We start from the raw sequence: 22,048 nt of genomic DNA, 5'->3' as shown, positions 1-22,048 counted from the left end.
TAAACAAGAACCAACTTAAACTAGTTTGTATTAAAGTAAGGATTCAGTTAGTAATTTCTCTTGAAAACTCTAAATGAATTATACTAAGAGATGAAACAAAATGTTGAGGTGGTAAAATAGAATAAAAATTATTGATCAATCCAAAAGGAGGAAAAAAGAATTAAAGAACAAACAAAATAAAGGACAAAAATCATATGATTATACCAATTGATGCAGAAAAAGCAATTGACAAGATAAAACAACCATTTATGATCAAAACACTTAATAAAATAGGTATAGAAGGAAAATACCTTAACATAATAAAAGCCATATATGACAAGCTCTCAGCTAATCTCATAAATGATGGTGAAAAACTGAAGCCCTTTGCTCTACGTTCAGGAACACGACAGGGCTGTCCCCTATCACCTCTGCTTTTCAACATGGTGTTGGAAGTCCTTGCCAGAGCAATCAGGCAAGACAAAGAAATAAAAGGCACCCAAATTAGGAATGAAGAAGTTAAATTATCACTCTTTGCAGATGACATGATGCTATATATAGAAAACCCTGAAGACTCCACCAAAAAGCTTTTAGAAACAACCAACGAATACAGTAAAGTTGCTGGCTACAAAATCAACGTACAAAAGTCCATTGCATTCCTATATACTAACAATGAAATCTCAAAAAATGAAATACAAAAAACAATTCCTTTTGCAATTGCAGCAAAAAGAATAAAATACCTAGGAATAAACTTAACCAAGGATGTGAAAGACCTATACGCTGAAAACTATAAGACATTTTTAAAAGAAATTGAAGAAGACACAAAGAAATGGAAAGACATTCCATGCTCATGGATTGGAAGAATCAACATAGTTAAAATGGCCATATTACCCAAAGAAATATATAAATTTAATGCAATCTCCATCAAAATCCCAATGGCATTTTTTAAAGAAATAGAACAAAAAATCATCAGATTTGTTTGGAACCACAAAAGACCCCGAATAACCAAAGCAATCTTAAGAAAAAAGAACAATACTGGAGATATCACACTCCCTGACTTTAGCTTGTACTACAGGGCTACAATCATGAAAACAACATGGTATTGGCAGAAAAACAGATACATAGACCAATGGAATAGAATTGAGAACCCAGAAATAAAACCACATAAATATGGACAGATAATTTTTGATAAAGAAGCTGAAAACATACAATGGAGCAAAGACAGCCTCTTCAATAAATGGTGCTGGGAGAATTGGATAGCCACGTGCAAAAGAATGAAACTGGACTGCTATCTGTCACCATGTACCAAAATTAATTCAAAATGGATCAAAGACTTAAGCATAAGACCTGACACAATAAAATGCATAGAAGAAAACATAGGTACTAAACTTATAGACCTTGGGTTCAAAGAGCATTTTATGAATTTGACTTCAAAGGCAATGAAAGTAAAAGCTAAAATTAATGAATGGGACGATATGAAACGTAAAGCTTCTGCACAGCAAAAGAAACCATAGACAAAATAAAGAGGCAACCAACTGAATAGGAGAAGATTTTTGCAAACAGTGTCTCCAATAAGGGGCTAATATCCAAAACATACAAGGAACTCATGAAACTCAACAACAACAACAAAAAAAAAACAACCCAATTGAAAAATGGGCAGAGGACCTGAAGAGACATTTCTCCAAAGAGACATTTACTTCCAAAGACAATGGAAGTAAAAGCTAAAATAAACGAATGGGACTATATGAAACTTAAAAGCTTCTGCACATCAAGAGAAACCATCGACTACATAAAGAGGCAACCAACTGAATGGGAGAAGATTTTTGCAGTGTCTCCAATAAGGGGCTAATATCCAAAATATACAAGGAACTCATACAACTCAACAACAAAAAAGCAAACAACCCAATTGAAAAATGGGCAGAGGACCTGAAGAGACAGTTCTCCAAAGAGGACATACAAATGGCTAATAGACATATGAAAAAATGCTCAACATCACTAATCATCAGAGAAATGCAAATAAAAACCACAATGAGATATCACCTCACCCCAGTCAGAATGGCTATCATCAACAAGACGTATAGTAACAAGTGTTGGAGAGACTGTGGAAGAAAAGGAACCCTCATATACTATTGGTGGGAATGCAGATTGGTGCAGCCGCTATGGAAGGCCGTGTTGAAGTTCCTCAAAAAATTACAAATAGAATTACCATATGACCCAGCAATCTCTCTCCTGGGTATCTACCCAAAATAATCTGAAAACATTTATCCATAAAGACACATGTGCTCCAATGTTCATTGCAGCTTTGTTTACGGTGGCCAAGATATGGAAACAACCAAAATGTCCTTCGATAGATGAATGGATAAAGAAGCTGTGGTATATATACACAATGGGATACTATTCGGTGGTAAGAAAAGATGATATAGGAACATTTGTGACAACATGGATGGATCTTGAGAGTATGATGCTAAGTGAAATAAGTCAGACAGAAAAAGCAGAGAACCATATGATTTCACTGATATGTGGTATATAAACCAAAAACAACAAAAGAACAAGACAAACAAATGAGAAACAAAAACTCATAGACACAGACAATAGTTTAGGGGCTAATATCAAAAATATACAAGGAACTCATGAAACTCAACAACAAAAAAACAAACAACCAGACAATAGTTTAGTGGTTACTAGAGGGTAAGGGGGATGGGGGGTGGGAGATGAGGATAAGGGGGATCTAATACATGGTGATGGAAGGAGAACTGACTCTGGGTGGTGAACACACAATGGGATTTATAGATGATGTGTTACAGAATTGTACACCTGAAATCTATGTAATTTTACTAACACTTGTCACCCCAATAAATTTAAAAAAAATAATAAAAAAAAAATATATATATACCAATAACGAAAGACAAATATAAAAAAAAAAAGAATTAAAGAACAAATTGGAGAAATAGAAAACAAACAGCAAATGAGAGAACTAGTAATAAGCTATGTTCCAACTGGACAATTTTCTATGAAGCATCTGCCAGTATAGCCATTGCACAGTTATTTATTTTTTAATATTTATATTATGAAGTTGCATAAGTTTTCTTGAAAGAAAATCAATATTTAGACTGTCATATGTGCTGCCTTTTTTAACTTTCTGATACTGTTGCTTTGAGAGCTAGTTACAGAGATGTGTATATGTAAAAATTCATCAAACTGTACACTTAAGATTTGTGTATTTTATGCACATTACTATAAATACATATTCAACAACAACAACAACACACACTATACATAAATGAAAGTGCTTTCCTTAAAAATGTGGGGTGTGTGTGTTTGTGTGTGTGTGGGGGGTGTGTGTGTGTATGTGTGTGTGTGTGTGTGTTTGTGCGTGTATGTGTGTGTGTGTGAGTGGTGGGGGGTCCTAAAATCGTACATTTTAAAAACATATTTTTTTATTATTGGGGAAGGGGAACAGGACTTTATTGGGGAACAGCGTGTACTTCCAGGATTTTTTCCAAGTCAAGTTGTTGTGCTTTCAATCATAGTTGTGGAGGGCACAGCTCAGCTCCAGATCCAGTTGCCATTGTTAGTTGCAGGGGGTGCAGCCCACCATCCCTTGCGGGAGTCGAATTGGCAACCTTGTGGTTAAGAGCTCACTGGCTCATGTGGGAATCGAACTGGCAGCCTTTGGAGTTAGGAGCACAGATCTCCAACCGCCTGAACCACCAGGCCGGCCCCCTAAAATCATATTTTGAAGTTCTATTTTTGTATTTGGTTTTGGAGGAAATAATCTATCCTCATTTTAGAATGTTTAGAAAATATAGAAAGATACATACATTCTGGGAGACATATATCCTAGTTCCAGTTAGATGTATACATAGTAATAGAATTGCTAGGTCATAGGCTAAGCATATGTTTAGATTTAGCAGGTATTGCCAAGCAGTTTTCCAAAGTGGTTGAGCTAATTTATACTTTCACTGAAATGCATGAGAGTTCAAGTTGCTCTGTACCCTTGCCAACACTTGGTATTATTTTTTTTAACTTTAAACATTCTATGTGGTTGTACTGTGTTATGATTTAGATTGTCATTTCCATTACATATTATGAAGTTAAGCTCTTTTTCATATGATTATTGGAAATATGGGCATCCTCTTTTATAAAGTGTCTGTTCAAGTCTTACGCACATTTCTTCAAGTCAATTACCTTTTTAATATCTAGTTTGAGAGTTCCTCATCTACTTTGGATATAAGGTTTTTGTTAGATTTATGCATGGTGAAAATTAGAAATGAGCAATGAACATAAAAAATTTCAAATGTTAATTATAAAAATACCAATGTTCATAAAAGCTTTATTTATAATACTTAAACTATAAATAAGATACCTCTCCTAGCTTTTCTAGTTCGCCTTCCAAGAAGCTCTTAAGAAAAACAATCAGAAATTCAGCTACAGGTATTTCCACTCTGTATCAAGACATTTTGCTTATTGAACTATCTATTAGGTTTAAGTTACTGTAGACAATGAACAAAGTGAAACTTTCTTGTCTGAAATGAATGATAAATTCCTAATCTTTTTTACCATTCCAACTCAAAAATGATTGTCTTATGCACACTGTGTGATAAAAGGGCTTAATTAAGTACCTTATATTTAGGAAAATTCTATTCATATTTGGCAGTGTTACACATATGAATAAACTACATAGGCGTTTTTGAAGATGGGGATTGAAATGCTAAAAGGATTTTTGAGTAAACAGAAAATATGATCAAAAGTAGAGATGACTGAAAATTTGAGTATTATTGTATTCCGTAGTCATACACAAATAATTTTAAGATTTATTTTTCTTTTTGATATCATGACCTATATATTGACAATTATATAATTAAAATTTGATGGTGACTCTTTAAAACTACAATATTGTACCTTTTTAGCAGAGCATATTGATTAAACTCTACACAAACCTGAGTTCAGTTCTAAGTTTCAGTATTTAATAGTTATCTGACCTTGAACAAGTCATTTTGTCTCTTAAATCTTGGTTTTGTTGTCTCTAAAATAAGGATATAATAGTGCTTCCCTTATTGAGAAGACTGATTGAGATATTGAATATAAGTGTTCATGTTTACGTACAAATTGACATCTGTTATCAGATAAGATCTCAAGGGGGTGAGGGATTAAAGAGTCCTTTCCAGTACTGGAGTATGGAACAAATTCTGAGCAGAGAAATCACATCAGGGTTCATGTGAGAAGCAGAGAACTAGAGCAACAGGTTCAAGTGAAGGATTTTACAGAACGATTTCCACAGAATTAATGTTCCCATGGAAATCAACCAAATAGTTTTCCAAGAGTATACCTAAATAAGACTTCCAGCAGGAACAAAAAAAAAGGAGTCAGAGAAACAAGGGAAAAGACACTTCTGACAAAAAGGAGTGGGAAAAGAAGAATATTAGTACAAAAGAGCATAAAGACCAATTGGAAAAATTTCCTTAGCCACACTGGTTGAGGGTTGTCACTAACTTGTGAGTAAAAAGATGAGATCAGATCTACTGCTTACCCTTTATAACTCCTAATGTAGCTACATAAACTAATCTTTATGTAACCATAGAATCAGAATGCAGAGAGGCATAAGCTTTCCAAATCTCAGGAAGGGAAATAATTCTGTGTCCTTCAGAAACTGAATAAATTTGTGAAAGATATGAAAACAGTTATAAAAATTGAAATTGTGAAACATAATCACAATGCTGTTGATTCACACACATTTCTTCACAAAAATAAAAACAAAGGGAGTGAATAAGTATTTGTAGATTTTGGACAAGAGCTAGCAGAATCTGAAATGAGAGAGAAGCAAACCTAGTCTTACACCATGCTTCTATGATTTCTGGATTTCACTGACCAGTACAGTACCCACGCTCCAGCATCACACTCTTCCCCCACTACCCAAAGAGAAATTGATTTAAGATTGCCAAGTTCTTATTTTACCAAATACTAACATTTAAAAACAACCACAAATCACCATTTACTATCTCCACCATTTCACAAAAGAATGAACTGATACCCAAAACATACAATCTATATGGACTCAGGGGAAGATGCATTATGAAAAACTACCTTGTTCCTATCTTCCTCATTTTGGTGCTGATACGTGAATCACCAATGAAGCTGCCTAGCCCACCAAATAAGCCATTTTACTCCTATGCAAATTCATACAGAGTTCTTTTTACACAATATCGGATAAGGCAGTACCAACAAGTCCCATATCAATTTTAACAAACCTTAATCTTTGCGAGCATTGACATACAAGCTCAGACAATTAAGTTCGTGAACTCATCCTAGAAAAAGTGGTACATACCTCATTGCTGAATATCAATCACTATGCTCACCTTCGAAGTACTCCCCTTGGGAAGCTATGCACCAACTCCAGTGCCTAGTCCACCCTTCACAGCAATTTTGGAACTCTTTTTCTGGAATGGCCATCAGAGCTGTCATCATATTACCCTTGATGTCCTGAATGTCATCAAAATGTCTTCCTTTCTATATTTCCTTTATCTTTGGGTAAAGAAAGAAGCCATTGGGGGCCAGATCAGGTAGGGAGGGTGCTCCAATATAGTTATTTGTTTAATGGCTAAAAACTCCCTCACAGACAGTGCCGTGTGAGCTGGTACATTGTCGTGATGTAAGAGCCATGAATTGTTGGTGAAAAGTTCAGGTCGTCTAACTTTTTCATGTAGCCCTGCAGCACTGCCAAATAGTAAACTTGGTTAACAGTTTGTCCAGTTGGTACAAATTCATAATGAATAATCCCTCTGATATCATAAAAAGGTTAGCAACATTGTTGTAACAAGTTGGCGAAGTTAATTATCCGACGTCACATATATAAATATTGGTCCTACCTGGTTATTAAAGATTTATTTTGGACATGCCACAAATAATAATAACCAAACCTTTTATTTAACCATTATAGCACTGACAATGCTGAATCGCATATTTTTGTTAACATGACTACCTCCCTCAATAGACACTAAACCCCTTGAAGGCAGGAACTGGTTCTCCTCATCTTGCTACCCCAACAGCTAAAGCAATATTTGCTATATTTACTGAATGATTTAATGAATGGCCCTGTTCAGGTTCTATATCTTGATATATCATGATTATCTATAGCATATCTCTGCTACTATTATGATTTATTGGTGCAAGTAGAAGTTGGCTTTCTCCTTCAATATTCACTTATTAATTCTTTATATATATATGTGTATATATATATGCATATATATTTAATATATGTATTAAACAATATTAAATAAATTATCTATCTATCTATCTACACACACACACACACACACAGAGGGTGACAAAAAATGTATACATATTTTAAGAAAGGAAAAAACTACTAAATGTATACTGATAAGAAAAGATGAATACAAGTCATGTGTATACATTTTTTGCCACCCCTGGTGTGTGTGTGTAACTATCTATCTATCTATCTATCATCTATCTATCTATCTATCTATCTATCTATCTATCTATCTATCTATCTATCTCTACTATCTATCTATCTATCTACATATACATATATATAGATAGATATTCCTTACTATGTGCCTCGCACTGTGCCAACTACCAAAGATAATCAAAATGAGCAGAACATAGATGCCATCGAGGACATTAAGGATAGTCCCACTCTGAAGCTCGCATTATCCTTTCACCGCAGTGACAATTTTTTGAATGATATAAATATAAATAATCTAAACATTTTGAATCTCAATAGAGTGAACACTGTTCTGATGTTTTTCTTAGAATGAAACCTGTTTATCACTATAAGTAGCAATCCCCACTGTTCATACATGAGTCTTCCTCTCTAACATATTACAGCCACTTTCCCCATGACACAGTTTACTTCAATTGGAGCCTTAGCCTTGTCCACTTTAAATGAAACAATAAATCTGCTTACTATTGCAAGTCTTGTTGTATTTGCTGTTCTCTTGTGCAAACCCTTCCAGTCGGCACTGAAAACGATGCTGCCAAAATTCTTGAAACCAAGGGTTCCGAAGGTTTGTTTCTGGCCGGAGCTTCAGATAATAATCATCAAACCACTTGACATCAGGAGATTGGAGCTTGATTGTGATTCCACCAACAGCTTCTCGCTGATATCCATCTGTCACATCATACCTGTCAGCCCAGCCATCACTGTGGGGAAACAGAAAATCCCTTAGTTTAGAACAGATATCTTCTAAGCAAATGATTCCATTGGTTTTCCTTTTGAAAAAGATGTAATTAAATGGCTACCTCAGGCCACACCATGGTCTTGTATTACACCTGCATGATGATTGAGATAGCAGCTTGTTAGAAAAAAAATGTGAAACATAATGGAAACTTTGGGCTGAAGAGTGCTGGAAGGCACCAACCTCACTTACCTTGAACTGCAGAGAATAACCTAATGCTCTGGCAGCATTTCACTGATTGCAAAACAGAGTGTATGCCTGGAAGCTGCATAATATCACTGATTCATACTATTTACTGAACATTTTATAACTAGGTCACATTAACTGTAAACACGTTCTTTTCCTTTACAGTATTTATTATAATGATCATAAAATAAGAATTAAAAATATTTTAAAAACACGTCTACTATTAGTTTAACCATTCTGTGACATGATACTCTTTTTTTCTTTTTCTTTCTTTCTTTCTCTCTCTCGCTCTTTTTTTACATTTTATAAGTGAATTACAGAGACGTTAAAAAAACTTGCTGATTATGGTCATTCTATTAAATATTGATTTGTCAGAGCCTCAGAGCCTCAAACTGAAGTCCTTTGTAGTCCATAGTCCATATACTCTTTCTTATCCTATGTTACTTCTCTAATACATTTAAAATACACATATGAAATTACGGTTTACTTTTTAGAGTGATTGAAAAAACTGAACAATGTGTCATTGAGGATGGTGTCAGGGATCATACTCAACACTATCATTCCATGCACTGGCCATTCACAGCAATCTAGGAATTCTAAAAGAGTTGAAATCAGAGAGTTCATGTTATAATGGTAAGAGTATAACAGAATAAGGAAAAGTATTCTAAGCTTATTTGGAATATTGGAAACAATAGATATGAAATGATGTTTGTATCAAACTTGGTCACATCTCGGGACAGAAAAGACATGGCTTTTTCCATCCTCTCTCCCACTGAAATATGTACAACTTGTGTTATATATGTGCTGGGACTCAGTGGCACTGTCCTTCCATTGAAGAGGTGCAACAGCTCTTTCAGGAAATATAAAGAAAGTGAAGGGACAACTTAACAATAAAAAAAAAAATAGCACCAAAGAGGGAGGAGAAGGAATATGGAAAGGTTTGAAGGGAAGAATAGATTGGAGCCTCCTGAATGCAAAGCAGGAAAGTGTTTGAAGAAAACTGGGTTGTGGGGGAGTGGGCACGGGGAACAGGATGAAGGACAGGATTTACATTAACAATCAATGTTTACTTCATTGCTGTTCAGATATTTCTATGTGTCAGACTGTTAACTTATTGTTGTCTCCTTCAAATGCATTTCTGTCCTTTATTTTTATAGGCAGAAAGGATGCTCCAATATTTTGCACGTAAAATCAGTGCCAGGGAAACTATTATGGAAGTAATTAATTAATGTAAATGAAAAGAAGCCGTTTAGTTTTTTTCAGTATGCTCTGCTACATCAACGCTGACTTAAAAATTGATAATGAGAGTTGTTTCAAAGGTCATAGATTATGTATTAAGATATCATAGGGGCTTGAGACAACGTGAGATGTTTCCTAAGACCTTGGTGGGTAGAAAAGAAAATAAACAAAATAAACCATTTCTTCCTCTAAGTCCTCTTTGACAAGAAGGTATTTCATTAAAATTTATCTATGCTGAAATTTCAAAAACTTCTTGGCAGATCAGGAAAAAAGTAATAATGCAATATGTTTTGTCCCAGTGTTAAATTTCATTATTTCACACATTTTCTTCCCTCAAGTTACTCATTTTCAGCTGCAGAAGAATTTATTTAAAGCTGACAAGTTGAAATGAAGTGGGCTTGTTTGCCTCATTTTTCCCCTCTGTTTTGGAGGGTTTATTATATCACTGATATGAGAGTGTGGGTCTCATTGGCACTTGAGGAGATGCCTGGGCGTGCTGCAAATGGGACAGGAAACTCTATTTGTCAAGCACCATTCTCCAAGGAAGAAGGGATTTAAATTGCTCCTTTTGTTAATTCTAGCTTGCTCTTATGTAACATTATGATTGTGAATATTACATAAGAAATGTAAGATTACAATGGGTCTTATTTACCCTTCACAATTCATTCATTGAATTTAATGGGGATTGGAAAAGCCTGTCTTGATAAACATTTTTGGGGTAATATTTCCATAAAAAAAACCTGTCAGAACCAGAGTGTTAAATCACTCATCTCTCATCATATTTTTTAGCTTTTTTTTTTTTTTTTAAAGGTATAGATCGCTTAAGAATTTAGCCAGAGATGATATTTTATTAGGAGCCTATAAGTTACAGTTGTGAGTTTAAAATAACTTTGGTCCATATGTTTTCATTCAACAGCAAAATAAAACTCATAGAAGAGTTTGTGTGTAAACAGAAAATTCCAGTATCTATGTGATAAAACAGGGTTATTCTATTTAAACTTATTGGGGAATATCTGCTGCGTAAATCTCAAGGAAGTTCATTCCATGCCGGCTAAGTTAGATGGTGCTGTATTGAATTCAGGTTATTAAATAATAACATTTTCCTAAAAGTGTTCTTTCATGATTTTTGTTAAGATGATAGGGTGTATGTAAGTAAGGAATAAAGTAAGTAAAGTGAAATGCCAAGAAAAACTTGAGCTTACTTTTCTACTGTCTAATGCTTTCAAGTACATTGATAGAGTGGACTGTCAAGATTCTGGCATTACTTTAATGCGTTTGGGTGACATATTTTACCAAATCAGGAAAAAAAGGGGGGGGGTAGATAGGGAAACAAACAGAAGAGGTATCACATTTAAAGCACTTTTCTAGATCTATCTATCTATCTATCTATCATCTGTCTAACTACCTACTTACTTACCTACCTACCTATCAGTCCATCCATCCATCCATCCATCCATCCATCCATCCATCCATCCATCCATCTAATTTCTTTCTTTTCTCACTGGGTGGCATTTTATCCGTCTCCTCATAATCTATCTCATTATTTTTTTCTGTATCTCTGACAATGAGTCAATCCTCATTATTTGAAGATTCTGTATCTGCAAATTCAGTTAATTGCTAAAATTTATTTGCAAACTGCAGCCCCCAAATCAATACTCATGGCACTTTTGCAGTCATCGGCAGATATGCACAGATTGGCAGTGTCTCCTTATGTGCACATTCCCAGCTGAGATTGAATAAGGCAAACCTCTGCTTTCTTGTTTCATCTTTCATGTGTCTTGTTCATGGTCTACTCAGTGTCGATCCTTGTGTGTGTGTGTGTGTGTGTGTGTGTGTGTGTTTTGTTGATTTCTCTGTTAAAATAACCCCCAAACATAGTGCATGTTTAGCTCTATAGTTCACAAGTGCAAGAAGGCTGTGGTACACCTTACATAGAAAATGTATACATTAAATCAGCTGCATTCAGGCATGAGTAAAGTGCTATTTTCTCTGAGTTTAACATTATGAACCACAATCTATATGAAATCAGTGCCTTTAGACGGGAACACACATAAAGCACTGTTACGTATTGGACAGTTGATAAAAATGGTGCCTAGAAACTCACAGAAATGTAAACCTATATTTCCCGTAGGGGCAATGGTCAGTATTCACTAATTCAGTGTTTGGTGCATGTATATAGAACATAACTACTGTGAATAACAAAAATTGAGTATACATATATATTCTAAATTTGGATGTTCTTTTAGTCAGGCATCCAGTCTTTATTTGGCTATAGAAATAGAGTAAGTTGGACATTTGAAACAGGAAAAAACACCTTTAACTTAGGTTGGCTTAAATAAGGAGCAATCTTCAATATGCACCCATTCTCAAAACACCTCCTCAGTAGATAGCCTTATTTTCCTTTAAATCTTCCCTGCAGACATCTTAAGGACATGCTCTTATAGCAAGAATTTACTTTCACTTTCTTCCTAAGATTTCTTTACCAAAATATATAAACATAGCCTTCCCCCTTTCTCCTCTCAAACTACAGTTCCCATTAATTCTCATAATTAGCAAATCATAAAAGTTTGATTCTGATCTGTTTTCAATAGAAAGCTCTTGTTTAAAGCAAAAGTGACTATGGAATTCTCCAGTCAAAATTCATCTTCTATATCTCTATAACTTTCCTTATTTTGTTCAACATTTATTAAATATGTACCTATCTTGGACTAAATTATTTTGTGGCAGTGAACAGTTCCAATATCTCAGTGGTTTGGAACAAACATTTCTGTTTTTCTCCCTGCAAAAAGCCTGTGATTCTTTTCCATGTCACCTTCATTCTGAATTATAGTCTGAAAGAGCAGTTTCCTTCTGGGATATGGCCTGCCTTATAGAGGAGAAAAACAGAAAGTGTAATGGAACCATGCAATGGTTCTTAAGTGTTCTGCTTAGAAGTGACACACATTTCATTGACCAAAGCAAGTCATATGGCCAAACCTGACCTGAATGGGATAGGTATGTATGATTTTTACCTTCGAGAGTATGAGTGAATATTGGGAAGAAAAATGCAATCTACCACATTTACTATGTGTTGAAATTGTATTGAAACTGAGAAAACATAAGTTAAATAAGTTTTAGATACTATACTCCAAGAGCTCATAGTCTAGAGAAAGAATGAGAGAGGAGGACAGATATATAAATAAATGACCACATAAAAATGAGTATTGTTATAGATATGAACCATGACCCACCTTCATAGGAAGAAAGAGAAAATTTGAACTGAGTTTGAAAAACATGGATAATGGAGCAATAATAGTATTTTGAAATATTCTAGAAAATGGGAAGGTATTTGTGAATCAGGGAATAGTGAATATTAAGCATTGTTGCTATGTATAGTGTACAGGATAGTGAACTAAGGAGAAAGTCAGTTGAGGAAGACCAACTGTGAATGGTCTTTTGTACCATCTCAGAAGTCTTGAACTTCATCATTTAGGTAAGGAGGAGCTAGAGGTGACTTCTAAGGGGGAAATGATATAAAGAGAGATGAGAATTGGATGAACTGTGGTAGCAGTGTGAGCGACAGATCAGAGTGGTTGTAGACGTCTGTTAGAGAATCAAGTTAGACAATATGTTGCAATAGCCTTGGAAATCTATGCAAGACTGAATTAAAGCAGTACCGTGTTCCCCTGAAAATAAGACTGGGTCTTATATACCGTATTTCCCTGAAAATAACACGGGGTCTTATATTAATTTTTGCTCCAAAAGACACATTAGGGAAGATTTTCAGGGAATGTCTTATTTTTTCACGTACAACAATCGACATTTATTCAAAACAGTCATGTCATCTTTTTCTGGAACATTGTCATAACGTACTAAATGCGTCCATCTGGCTGACGTTCGTAACTGGGGCTTATCTTCGGGGTAGGTCTTATTTTCAGGGAAACACGGTAGCAGTGGGGATGAAGAGCCTTATTTGTAATGAATTCTAGGAATCTCTAGGACTAGATGTGTGGATAATAGGTGGTAAAGGGGAATTTTTATGGTTTGTGGGAGAAGATTAGTGATATTGTAAGTGCTATTGTAGCTCCATGTCCTAGATTGTAAAATACAGGAAGAGAATAAGTTTAGGGTGAAAACGTAAGAAATTAATACAAGCTGGGGTCTGCAATGATCATATTTCCCTTTATATGCTCTCTAGAATTTATTTTCTCCTGGATATCCATCTATCCTGTACACATACAATAGATTTGAATGTTAAAAAAAACAACAAGTTAACAGTTTTGTTACATGTGGTTCCAGCACCATATTAACCCACCCAATTCTATTGTTTATGCTTTTGTATGCTGAATAATAGCTGTTGGCAGTCAAACAAATGAGAAAAAAACAAAAAAATATAGAACTGTAAAGATCGGATACTCTATACCATTGTATTCCTATAATATAAATATTTTAACTTGAGAATTATTATGTTTATCATTCATTGTATTGGATTACTGGTATATAAAGCATACAAATGGTTATGGCTATATAACAATTACTGCAGGGTTTACTATCACTAGATTTAATATCAAAATATATTTCTGGAATGTGGAAAACTGAGGAATAAAAATAATTCTGAGAAAATTATGAAGAAAAAACGTTTATGAATTATTGAATATTAGTGTAGAGATGCTAAATAACTTTAAATTTTGTCTCCGTTATAAAAATCTAAATCTGTAAAATGCAGACAGTATAATCTTTCATTCCTTTTCTCATTTTCTGTCAATGTATGTTTTAAGTTACTGCTATAGAAAACATAAAAATACATGTAGCATGGAAAATTGCATTGGGTGATTCTTTAGTAAGTCTCCATGTTCTATTCATTCCAATCTATTAACTTAATAAGCATTTTGAATCCCTATTCTGTGCATTCAATCTGTATAGACACTGTGGTAGGTTCCAGTACATGCCCTCAAGGAGCCAATAGTCCATTAGGCATGACCTGCTTCAATGGGCAATGCCGACTTCCAGCCCATTGGAAATTTCCTCATTTTTCCTACAGACAGAACATCTTTCCTACTCCATCTTTCCACAAGCACAATTCATTAGGTTTCTAGTCATTGAATCCTCACTTCCTGAAAATCACATTCCTGCCCTGCCTCCCTAAGATTATTCCCTGATCACCTCAATCAGTATTCTAGGTGTTTCCAAACTCTTAGTTCTTACATTTACAATTTCTTAATTTATTTACATGGAAGGCTAATCACATACAATGGGTAGGAGGATGTCATTAGTTGAACTGTCAAATGGCAACATGATTATTTAGTATAACTCCACAGTTCTTGGGGAGGCATCTCCCATGGGTATACAGCATAAATAAATTACCTCAAAGTGTTTCAAAAGGAGCAATACTGGACTTAAAATGTAGCATTAGAATGACTATTCTTACAGTCATTAAATTTGTATCAGGGAGATGTGAACAGAGTGAGGGGGAGTTGTGGTTTGGTGGTGAGGATTGGGTGTGCCAGGCATACACAGTTATACTTGGGCATTAAATTCTTTAGTCCTGCTTATCATGATGATATTGGTACTGCTGACACTAACCACACACATGTTGTATATTAGAGACACAGTATTATTATTTTTTTATTAGTTTCAGGTGTACAAAACAATGTGCTAGACATTTACACGCCTCACAAAGTGATAACCCACCCCCAATCTACTACCCCTCTGACATCATATAAAGCTGTTACAATTCTAATGACTCTATTCCCTATGCTGTACTCCACATCCTGTATCTTGATTCTTACTTCTCGAATATGTCACACTTTTGCACCTCCAAGCCCCTGAGTATGCTATTCCCTCTGCACAGAGTGCCATCCTTTTACCTCCTCATGTGTTTCTTGATTTGATAAAATCCAACTTATCCATCAAGCAGACAGACTGAGCTGGAATGCAACTTATAAAAACCTTTCTCAAGCTCCCCTGGGCTCAACAGTTCCCTTCTCTCTGCTTCCAAAATACCGTGACATTTATTCCCTCATAAACTGAACAAGTATTGGGTAACTAATATTCTAAATGTGGTGGTATAACAGTAAACAAGAAAACAAGATTTCTGCTCTCATAGAGGTAACATGATGTGCTTAGTTTTGCATTTGTCATCGTATTAAAGTTAGGTACATTTATTTCTATATTCCCAAGTAGCCTACAAAATTTTATGTGTTGGATATCTCCTTATTGTTGTTATTATAATGTCTGGCACATAATAAGTACTCAAGAAATGTTATATGATATTAAAAAATCAGACTTTAAAAACTTCAAATTATAGAGAATTCTTTTCAGATAAATGCATATATTCATTTTTAATTAAGAAAAAAAAGTGTCAGATGTGCCTTATAAAATGACCCTTCAAAATGATCCTGTCCATTCTCTACCTGATGCTATTAAGGTTAATGAGAACATTCATTAGGCCACCTCTCAGCATTTTTTATTTTTATTTTTTCAAAACCTGTTTGCAATCCACATAATTATTATGGAAACTGCTGTTCTACCCACATGTAATCATCATCCTGCCAAATCTCTTACTGATAGCATTTTAACAGATATTTTGGGATTGTTGTTTTCCTAATTGTGGGAGTCTACTGACTACTTAGCTGTCCTCATATAATATTCCTCCCTTCCCCCCATGGGGGAGTAGGAGGTCTTAGAATCTCTAAATACTAGTTGAAAAGCAAGGAAGGATATTGTGCTTTTAAATAAAAGTTCTAATGGCTAACACCAGTCAACACTAGTGAATTGTTTAATTACAAAAGGAAGCACAATGTAGAATTTTTTAAAATTTGGTTAGGTTATTTACTGAAAATTAACTTCTCTCTGGGGTTTATAAACGTAATTTTTCCCATTTCCAAGGCTTTATATAGAGTAAGTAGATGTGGATGGGGGGTAGCTATATCAGAACATTCAAGAGAAAAATGAAAGCCAGGAATGTAAAGTTTGCTATATGTCTAGTATAGGACAGGTGATTGCCCTTGTATTACTTTTCCCAATTCTCTTCAGGCCTTAAAGGTAATTATTATTAGCTTTAGTTTTTACCATTGAGGAAACTGAGGCTCTGAGGGATTCAATAATCTACTCAAAATCCCACAGCAAATAGAGAGGGGATTTAAACCCAGATCTTTCTAGCTCCAAAACTCCTGTGCTTTCCATACTTCACAGAGCCCCCACAGCAATGGCATACAATGATGACGGCACTGAGAAATGTTTCTTATGAAGGATGGCATTTAAGAGGCATGGAGTGGAGGATAGGGAGCGAGCGCAGGGTTGAGTAGTAGGGTTGAGTTGCATAGGTAGCACATGGATCCAAGATTCCTACGCTCTTGTGTACACACACCTTCTCCTACTTTTTCAATCAAACACTAATCTAGACAGGTGCTGCTGTGAAGGAATTTTCAAGATGTAATTAAGGTCCCAAGTAAATTGACCATAAAATAGGGAGATTATCCTCAGCAAGTCTGACCTAATCACGTGATCCCTGAAAAGTGACTGGCTCTTCCTGGACAAAGAGATTCAAAGGTGAGGGGGATTTGGCATGAGAGAGCTGGAGGAGATGCTCCACTGAAGGCTTTGAAGATGGAGGGCGCTTTGTGTACAGGAATGCAGGTGGTCTCTAGGGCTTGACAGTGATCCCTGGGTAACAACCAGCAAGGAAAGGGGGACTCAGGCCTACAGCCAAAAGGAACTGAATTCAGCCCAAAACTTAAGTATGCTTGGGAGCAGATTCTTCCACAATGCCTCCAGGAAAGAATGCAGTTTGGCTAACACGTGATTTCAACATTTCTAACCCTAAGTGGTGAGCTCACTTAGGCCATACATGGATTCCTGACCTCCCGAAAGTATGAGATAATAAAAAGAATAGTGTTTGAAGCTGCTAAATTTGTGGCATTTCATTACACAGCCGCAGAAAGTTATTACCAATTTCCCAGCTCTCTTCTGTATTTCCTCACTTGGAAGGCCAAATGTGCTAGTATTAGAAGGAATACAATCTTAGGAGGTGTGACCTAAGTATGGATTTGGTCAGTGTAGACTGACTTCCAAGATTTGGGGGGTATAGAAAATGATGGAAACATTAAACATTTTAGAATGGGTGGGATATCCATTCTGCCTCAATGTAGGCGCTAGGACGGCAGGCATTCTTCCCTCACGTTTAAAGTCTTATCCCTCCAGGAATGCTTCCTTACCATACACATCCTTCACAGAGGAGAAGCTGATAAAAATCTGTGTAAATAGATTATTTTGTGAATTACACAGTCTATTTCTTGGCACATTCTAGCCATTAGGAGAAATGCAGAAATTGAGGCAACTGCATAAAATGTGCAATATAGTAAGCTAAATGATTCAGTTAAACAAAGGAAGCACATTATGAGCCGGCTATTGCATCTACAGTCTTATATAACCCGTTTTATGTTTTCTCATGAAGCTTCCTTGCTTAGGATAACCTTCCAGTTTTCAGTGTGCAAACCCCTCTTCCACTGAATTGGACTCATTTCTCCTATTATGCTGCTAAGCTAAGCACAATACTCAGTCTAGTTATGCTAGTCAATATTTTGTTTGAACAGCAGTTAAATTCTAAGGAATAAGGCAGACTTCATGATGATGTTGATTAATATAACCACCCTGCCCTCAATATATCTTCTTCCCTTATTTCTTATAACAGGTCACCAGCGACTTCATAATTTCTGACTTAATATTTTTTCCCCGTACTCTCTTCAACCTTTCTGTACTATTTGACATTACTCTTTCATTTAGCAAAACCTGACAAGCAACACTGCATATGCCAATTTCTCTACAGAGCCCTACGTATGAGGGTTACAAAGAAGAAAAAAACTCATCCCCTACCCGCTTCAGCGTTAGAGCCTCGCAAGTGAAAACTTATAGTGTGGTAAGAATATTCATGTATTTAGGGTTTGCTGTCTGCCTGGAATCATTCTAACCACTATATATATTTTCCTCTCTGCCAGGTGTTATATATACTTATATAGTATGATCCCATCAGTTAGATATTTTTAGATTTTCACATTTTACATGACGAAACTTCAGCTTGAAAAGTAGTAAGTCACCCAGCGATATACAGGCTTCAAACTCAGTTTACTTAAATCTAGAAACCAAAACTGAACCAGTACAACCCACTAATATGGTCTTTGATCCAAGTCTGTGTCCAACATTACCAGGTTTTGTTTGTGAAAATGTAGAGAAGAGTTATTTTAATTTCTGTTTTACACACATCCATGTATCCCACACACCTTGGAATTGTTTTCTTTTTTTTTCTCCCTGAAACTATAAACAAATAATTGCTTTAAACCATTGTATTCATCTTCTGATAAAATACCCATTTGTGTAGTGTTAGGGAAGTTATGAAGAGTCTCTCTACTCACAAGGAAAAGAGCTATTACAAGATGCCCTAGAGACCTTGATATCTGTATAAACGCAGAATGGATTGTCTTCAATTCACATTTCACTTTGAGGCAACATGTTTTTCCGTGACAAAATATCCCCATGACACACACCGAAAGCAAGTCTATTGTTAACTCCTCTCATCTATCACATATGGTTTACTGCTGAAAACTCAGAAGCTGTAGAAGACCAGTAAATAATCAAAAACTATTCTGGGTATGAGATTAAATTTTAGAAATAGTCACTATATAAGAAGCCAGATAAACGTCAGAACCTAAAAGCCTGAAAATTTTAGATGCTGTATGCCCCGTAATCAATCCAAATAGATTGAACGTGTGGCACATATTAGGACTAACCAGCTACTTCCATTTCTAGCTATGATAGATTAGACAAACTTCCTCTGAAAAGAACAAGAACGGCTGAATAAACTTAAAAAAAAAAGTCTAGTTATGCTACCATAAAGCTATCTAGTCATCCAGGACTTAAGGAACCAAGGTCCTAGAGAGAAACAAAAACAAATGTACTGAGGTAAGACTTTCCCTTCGAGGTATGTGGCAGTTCGTTGAAATGCAAGGCTGTGAGGCTAAACAATTGGAACAAAACCATTAGGTGAGGCTCCAAGGCTGACAGAGCTCATTGGCTGGTGACCTGCATTTGGCAGAACTGCCCACCTAGCTTCCTGGACAGACAGGGCCACCAGCTCAGCTCTGCAGATGGACAGAGCCACGGTCTGGGATCTCCACGCAGGCAGAGCTGCAAGGAGCACCATGGTCTGCCAACACCTGAGTGTTGGTTGCTGTAAACCCTCTGTTTCTCCTCTGTTTCTGTCTGATTCTCAGTGGTCAAGACCCACAGATTTCTCCAGTGATCTCTGTGAGGTGAGACCCAAGTGTGCCTCCTAGGTAGCACCTGTAAACATTGGGGGAGCTAGCTGTCCACCTTGGGCTTCCCCCCCGCCCCACTAGAGAAACCATAGGCCCAGGAAGGCCTTCTCACTGTGGGGCTCTGCTGGCCTAGGCGAGGGGTGATACGGTCAGAGTGCAGCCCTCTTACCCTTCTAACATGATCCTGCTCAGTCTCTGTGTTGCAGCATGCTTCAGCCTCACCCCAGGTTTCTGGGATTTTCACAATAGTGTCTAGTCTATAAACAGTTGCTAGTTGGTCTCCTTGTGAGGGCCACTGAAGTCAGGAACAATCTGCATCGCCATCTTGATTAAGTCACTCTGGCCAGAAGTTTAGTTTGCACAGATATTTCAAATGTGAATTTGACACAGTTCAATTTACAGTTTTGATAGATGACTCTTTTAAACAAATAGATTTGAAGAAATAAAGGCAGGTGCAATTATTAAGAGGCTATTGCAATAATTCATGTGAGGACGGATGAGCACTGATGATCATAGGATGAAAAGGGACAAAGTAAGAAATACTATATATAGAAGTTCAAAGAGGCAGGGTTTGTTGTGATATTTTGTGGAGTGGGAGGGAAGGAAAAGGAGGCTAGAATGACTCTGACTTTTCTTATTTGAGTGATCAGTACCATTTACTAAAGAGAAACGTGTGTTGGGGAGTTTAGTGTTAGGTGTGGTGACTTTGAAATGCTTGTGAGATTATGTCAAGATTGCAGTTATACATATAATCTGAACTTAGAGAAGTGGGGCATGAGATATTTAAGTGTTGTTAATAAATCAGTATTTGGTAAAACTGTTAGAGAGACTGTGATCACCCAATGAGAGTGTTTAGTGTGGTATAATGAGCAAGGGAGAAATGTGGAATTCCAGATAATACCAATACTTAAAGAATACATGGCGGGGAAGTTACCCTATTTTCAAATTTTGTATTTTGATAAAGAAAATGTAAAAAGGGAAAAGGGAAGAGAAGAACAATGGGGGTAGAGATGGGGAGTAGAGAGCTAACACAAAGCCAGGAAATGCAAGAGCTTCAAAAGGAACAATATAACCAACAGTGTTAGAGCCAACAGAGAGCATAGGACTTTAAACTGTCCTCAGGATCTGGTGGCATGATTGGGGAATGTTGGTGCAGTGGTAAGGACAGACACCAGATTTTAGTGGAGCGAGACTGAAGGAGAAAAGGAGGAAGAAGACAAAGTTGATGTGGACCGTGAAAGAATGGGTAGAGTTCTATGATTTCCTCTAGGAGTCCTCAACAGGTTAGAAATAGAACTACCACAGGTGGGTTATAGAATGGATTTAGCTAAATGAGTGAAGTGTAAGATAGGCATGCAAGAGATTTGAGGGTGTGACTGAAAATGTCGTGCAAGTAATCATAAGATGATTAAGAAAGTCAAGCTGACCTGAAGCAAGATGGAGGGAAAAATGAAGACATCATAAAACAAGGGCATTTTATGAGAGTAAGACCATAGAAAGGGCAGTGAAAATAAGAAATGGTAAAAGCAAAAAATAGGTTGTAAAAGTGAAATAAGAGATGATAAAAGCATTCGTATTCAGAGAGTGGGATACTGGATTCATGACTTCTAAGTGATGGAAGAATTCAAGATGTGCCATTAGGCATGAGCCAGCATAGACTGGGCATTTATTTTTCTTACCCACCAAGCAACACTAATCTTTTCAATTAAATTTCACTTCAACGGATTAATTTTAAGCACCCATATATTATCATGTTAAATTATAATAAAGACATTTTTACTACCAGAAGCTCTTGAACATGTATCAGTAAACATTTTAATAAAAGGAGATTGTTTGCTATTGTTGTTATTTGTGATTTATTTGTTGAATTGTTTTAGTCCTATGTGATGTTCATCTGATAGAATATTTTTTTATCTAACTGGGTACATGATCCTCTTATCTTTTCTGCTAACCATAAAAAACACTGATAGCATCTGTCCTCTGGAGCAGTTAGGGTTTTACACACAGTCACACACATGTACACACATCAATACATATACTAACACATGCAAGCACATATACATGCATGTATACACACACAGATGCATATACATTTGCATCGGAAAAACAGAACCTGTTCTTTTCAGTGTAAGCATCCCCTCATCTGAGACATTATTCCTT

At 36.1% G+C, this 22,048-nt stretch overlaps 1 protein-coding gene across 6 annotated transcripts in view; it reads right to left on the bottom strand.

Moving 5' to 3' along the window:
• Positions 1-22,048, bottom strand: part of GRM5 (glutamate metabotropic receptor 5) — a 456,294-nt gene that overhangs the window by 127,194 nt on the left and 307,052 nt on the right. For all 6 annotated transcript variants that reach the window (XR_012497441.1, XR_012497444.1, XR_012497443.1 and 3 more), the window contains exon 4: positions 7,901-8,136. Coding sequence is in view for 2 of the 6 variants with exons in the window: in XM_074335624.1 (XP_074191725.1) it covers positions 7,901-8,136 (236 nt within the window). In the remaining 4 variants the exon portion in view is untranslated. The remainder of the gene's footprint in view (positions 1-7,900; positions 8,137-22,048) is intronic.

This window comes from Rhinolophus sinicus, linkage group LG06, assembly GCF_036562045.2.
Source record: "Rhinolophus sinicus isolate RSC01 linkage group LG06, ASM3656204v1, whole genome shotgun sequence".
NCBI classification, from domain to species: domain Eukaryota; kingdom Metazoa; phylum Chordata; class Mammalia; order Chiroptera; family Rhinolophidae; genus Rhinolophus; species Rhinolophus sinicus.
This window is presented reverse-complemented; position numbering and strand designations above follow the sequence as displayed.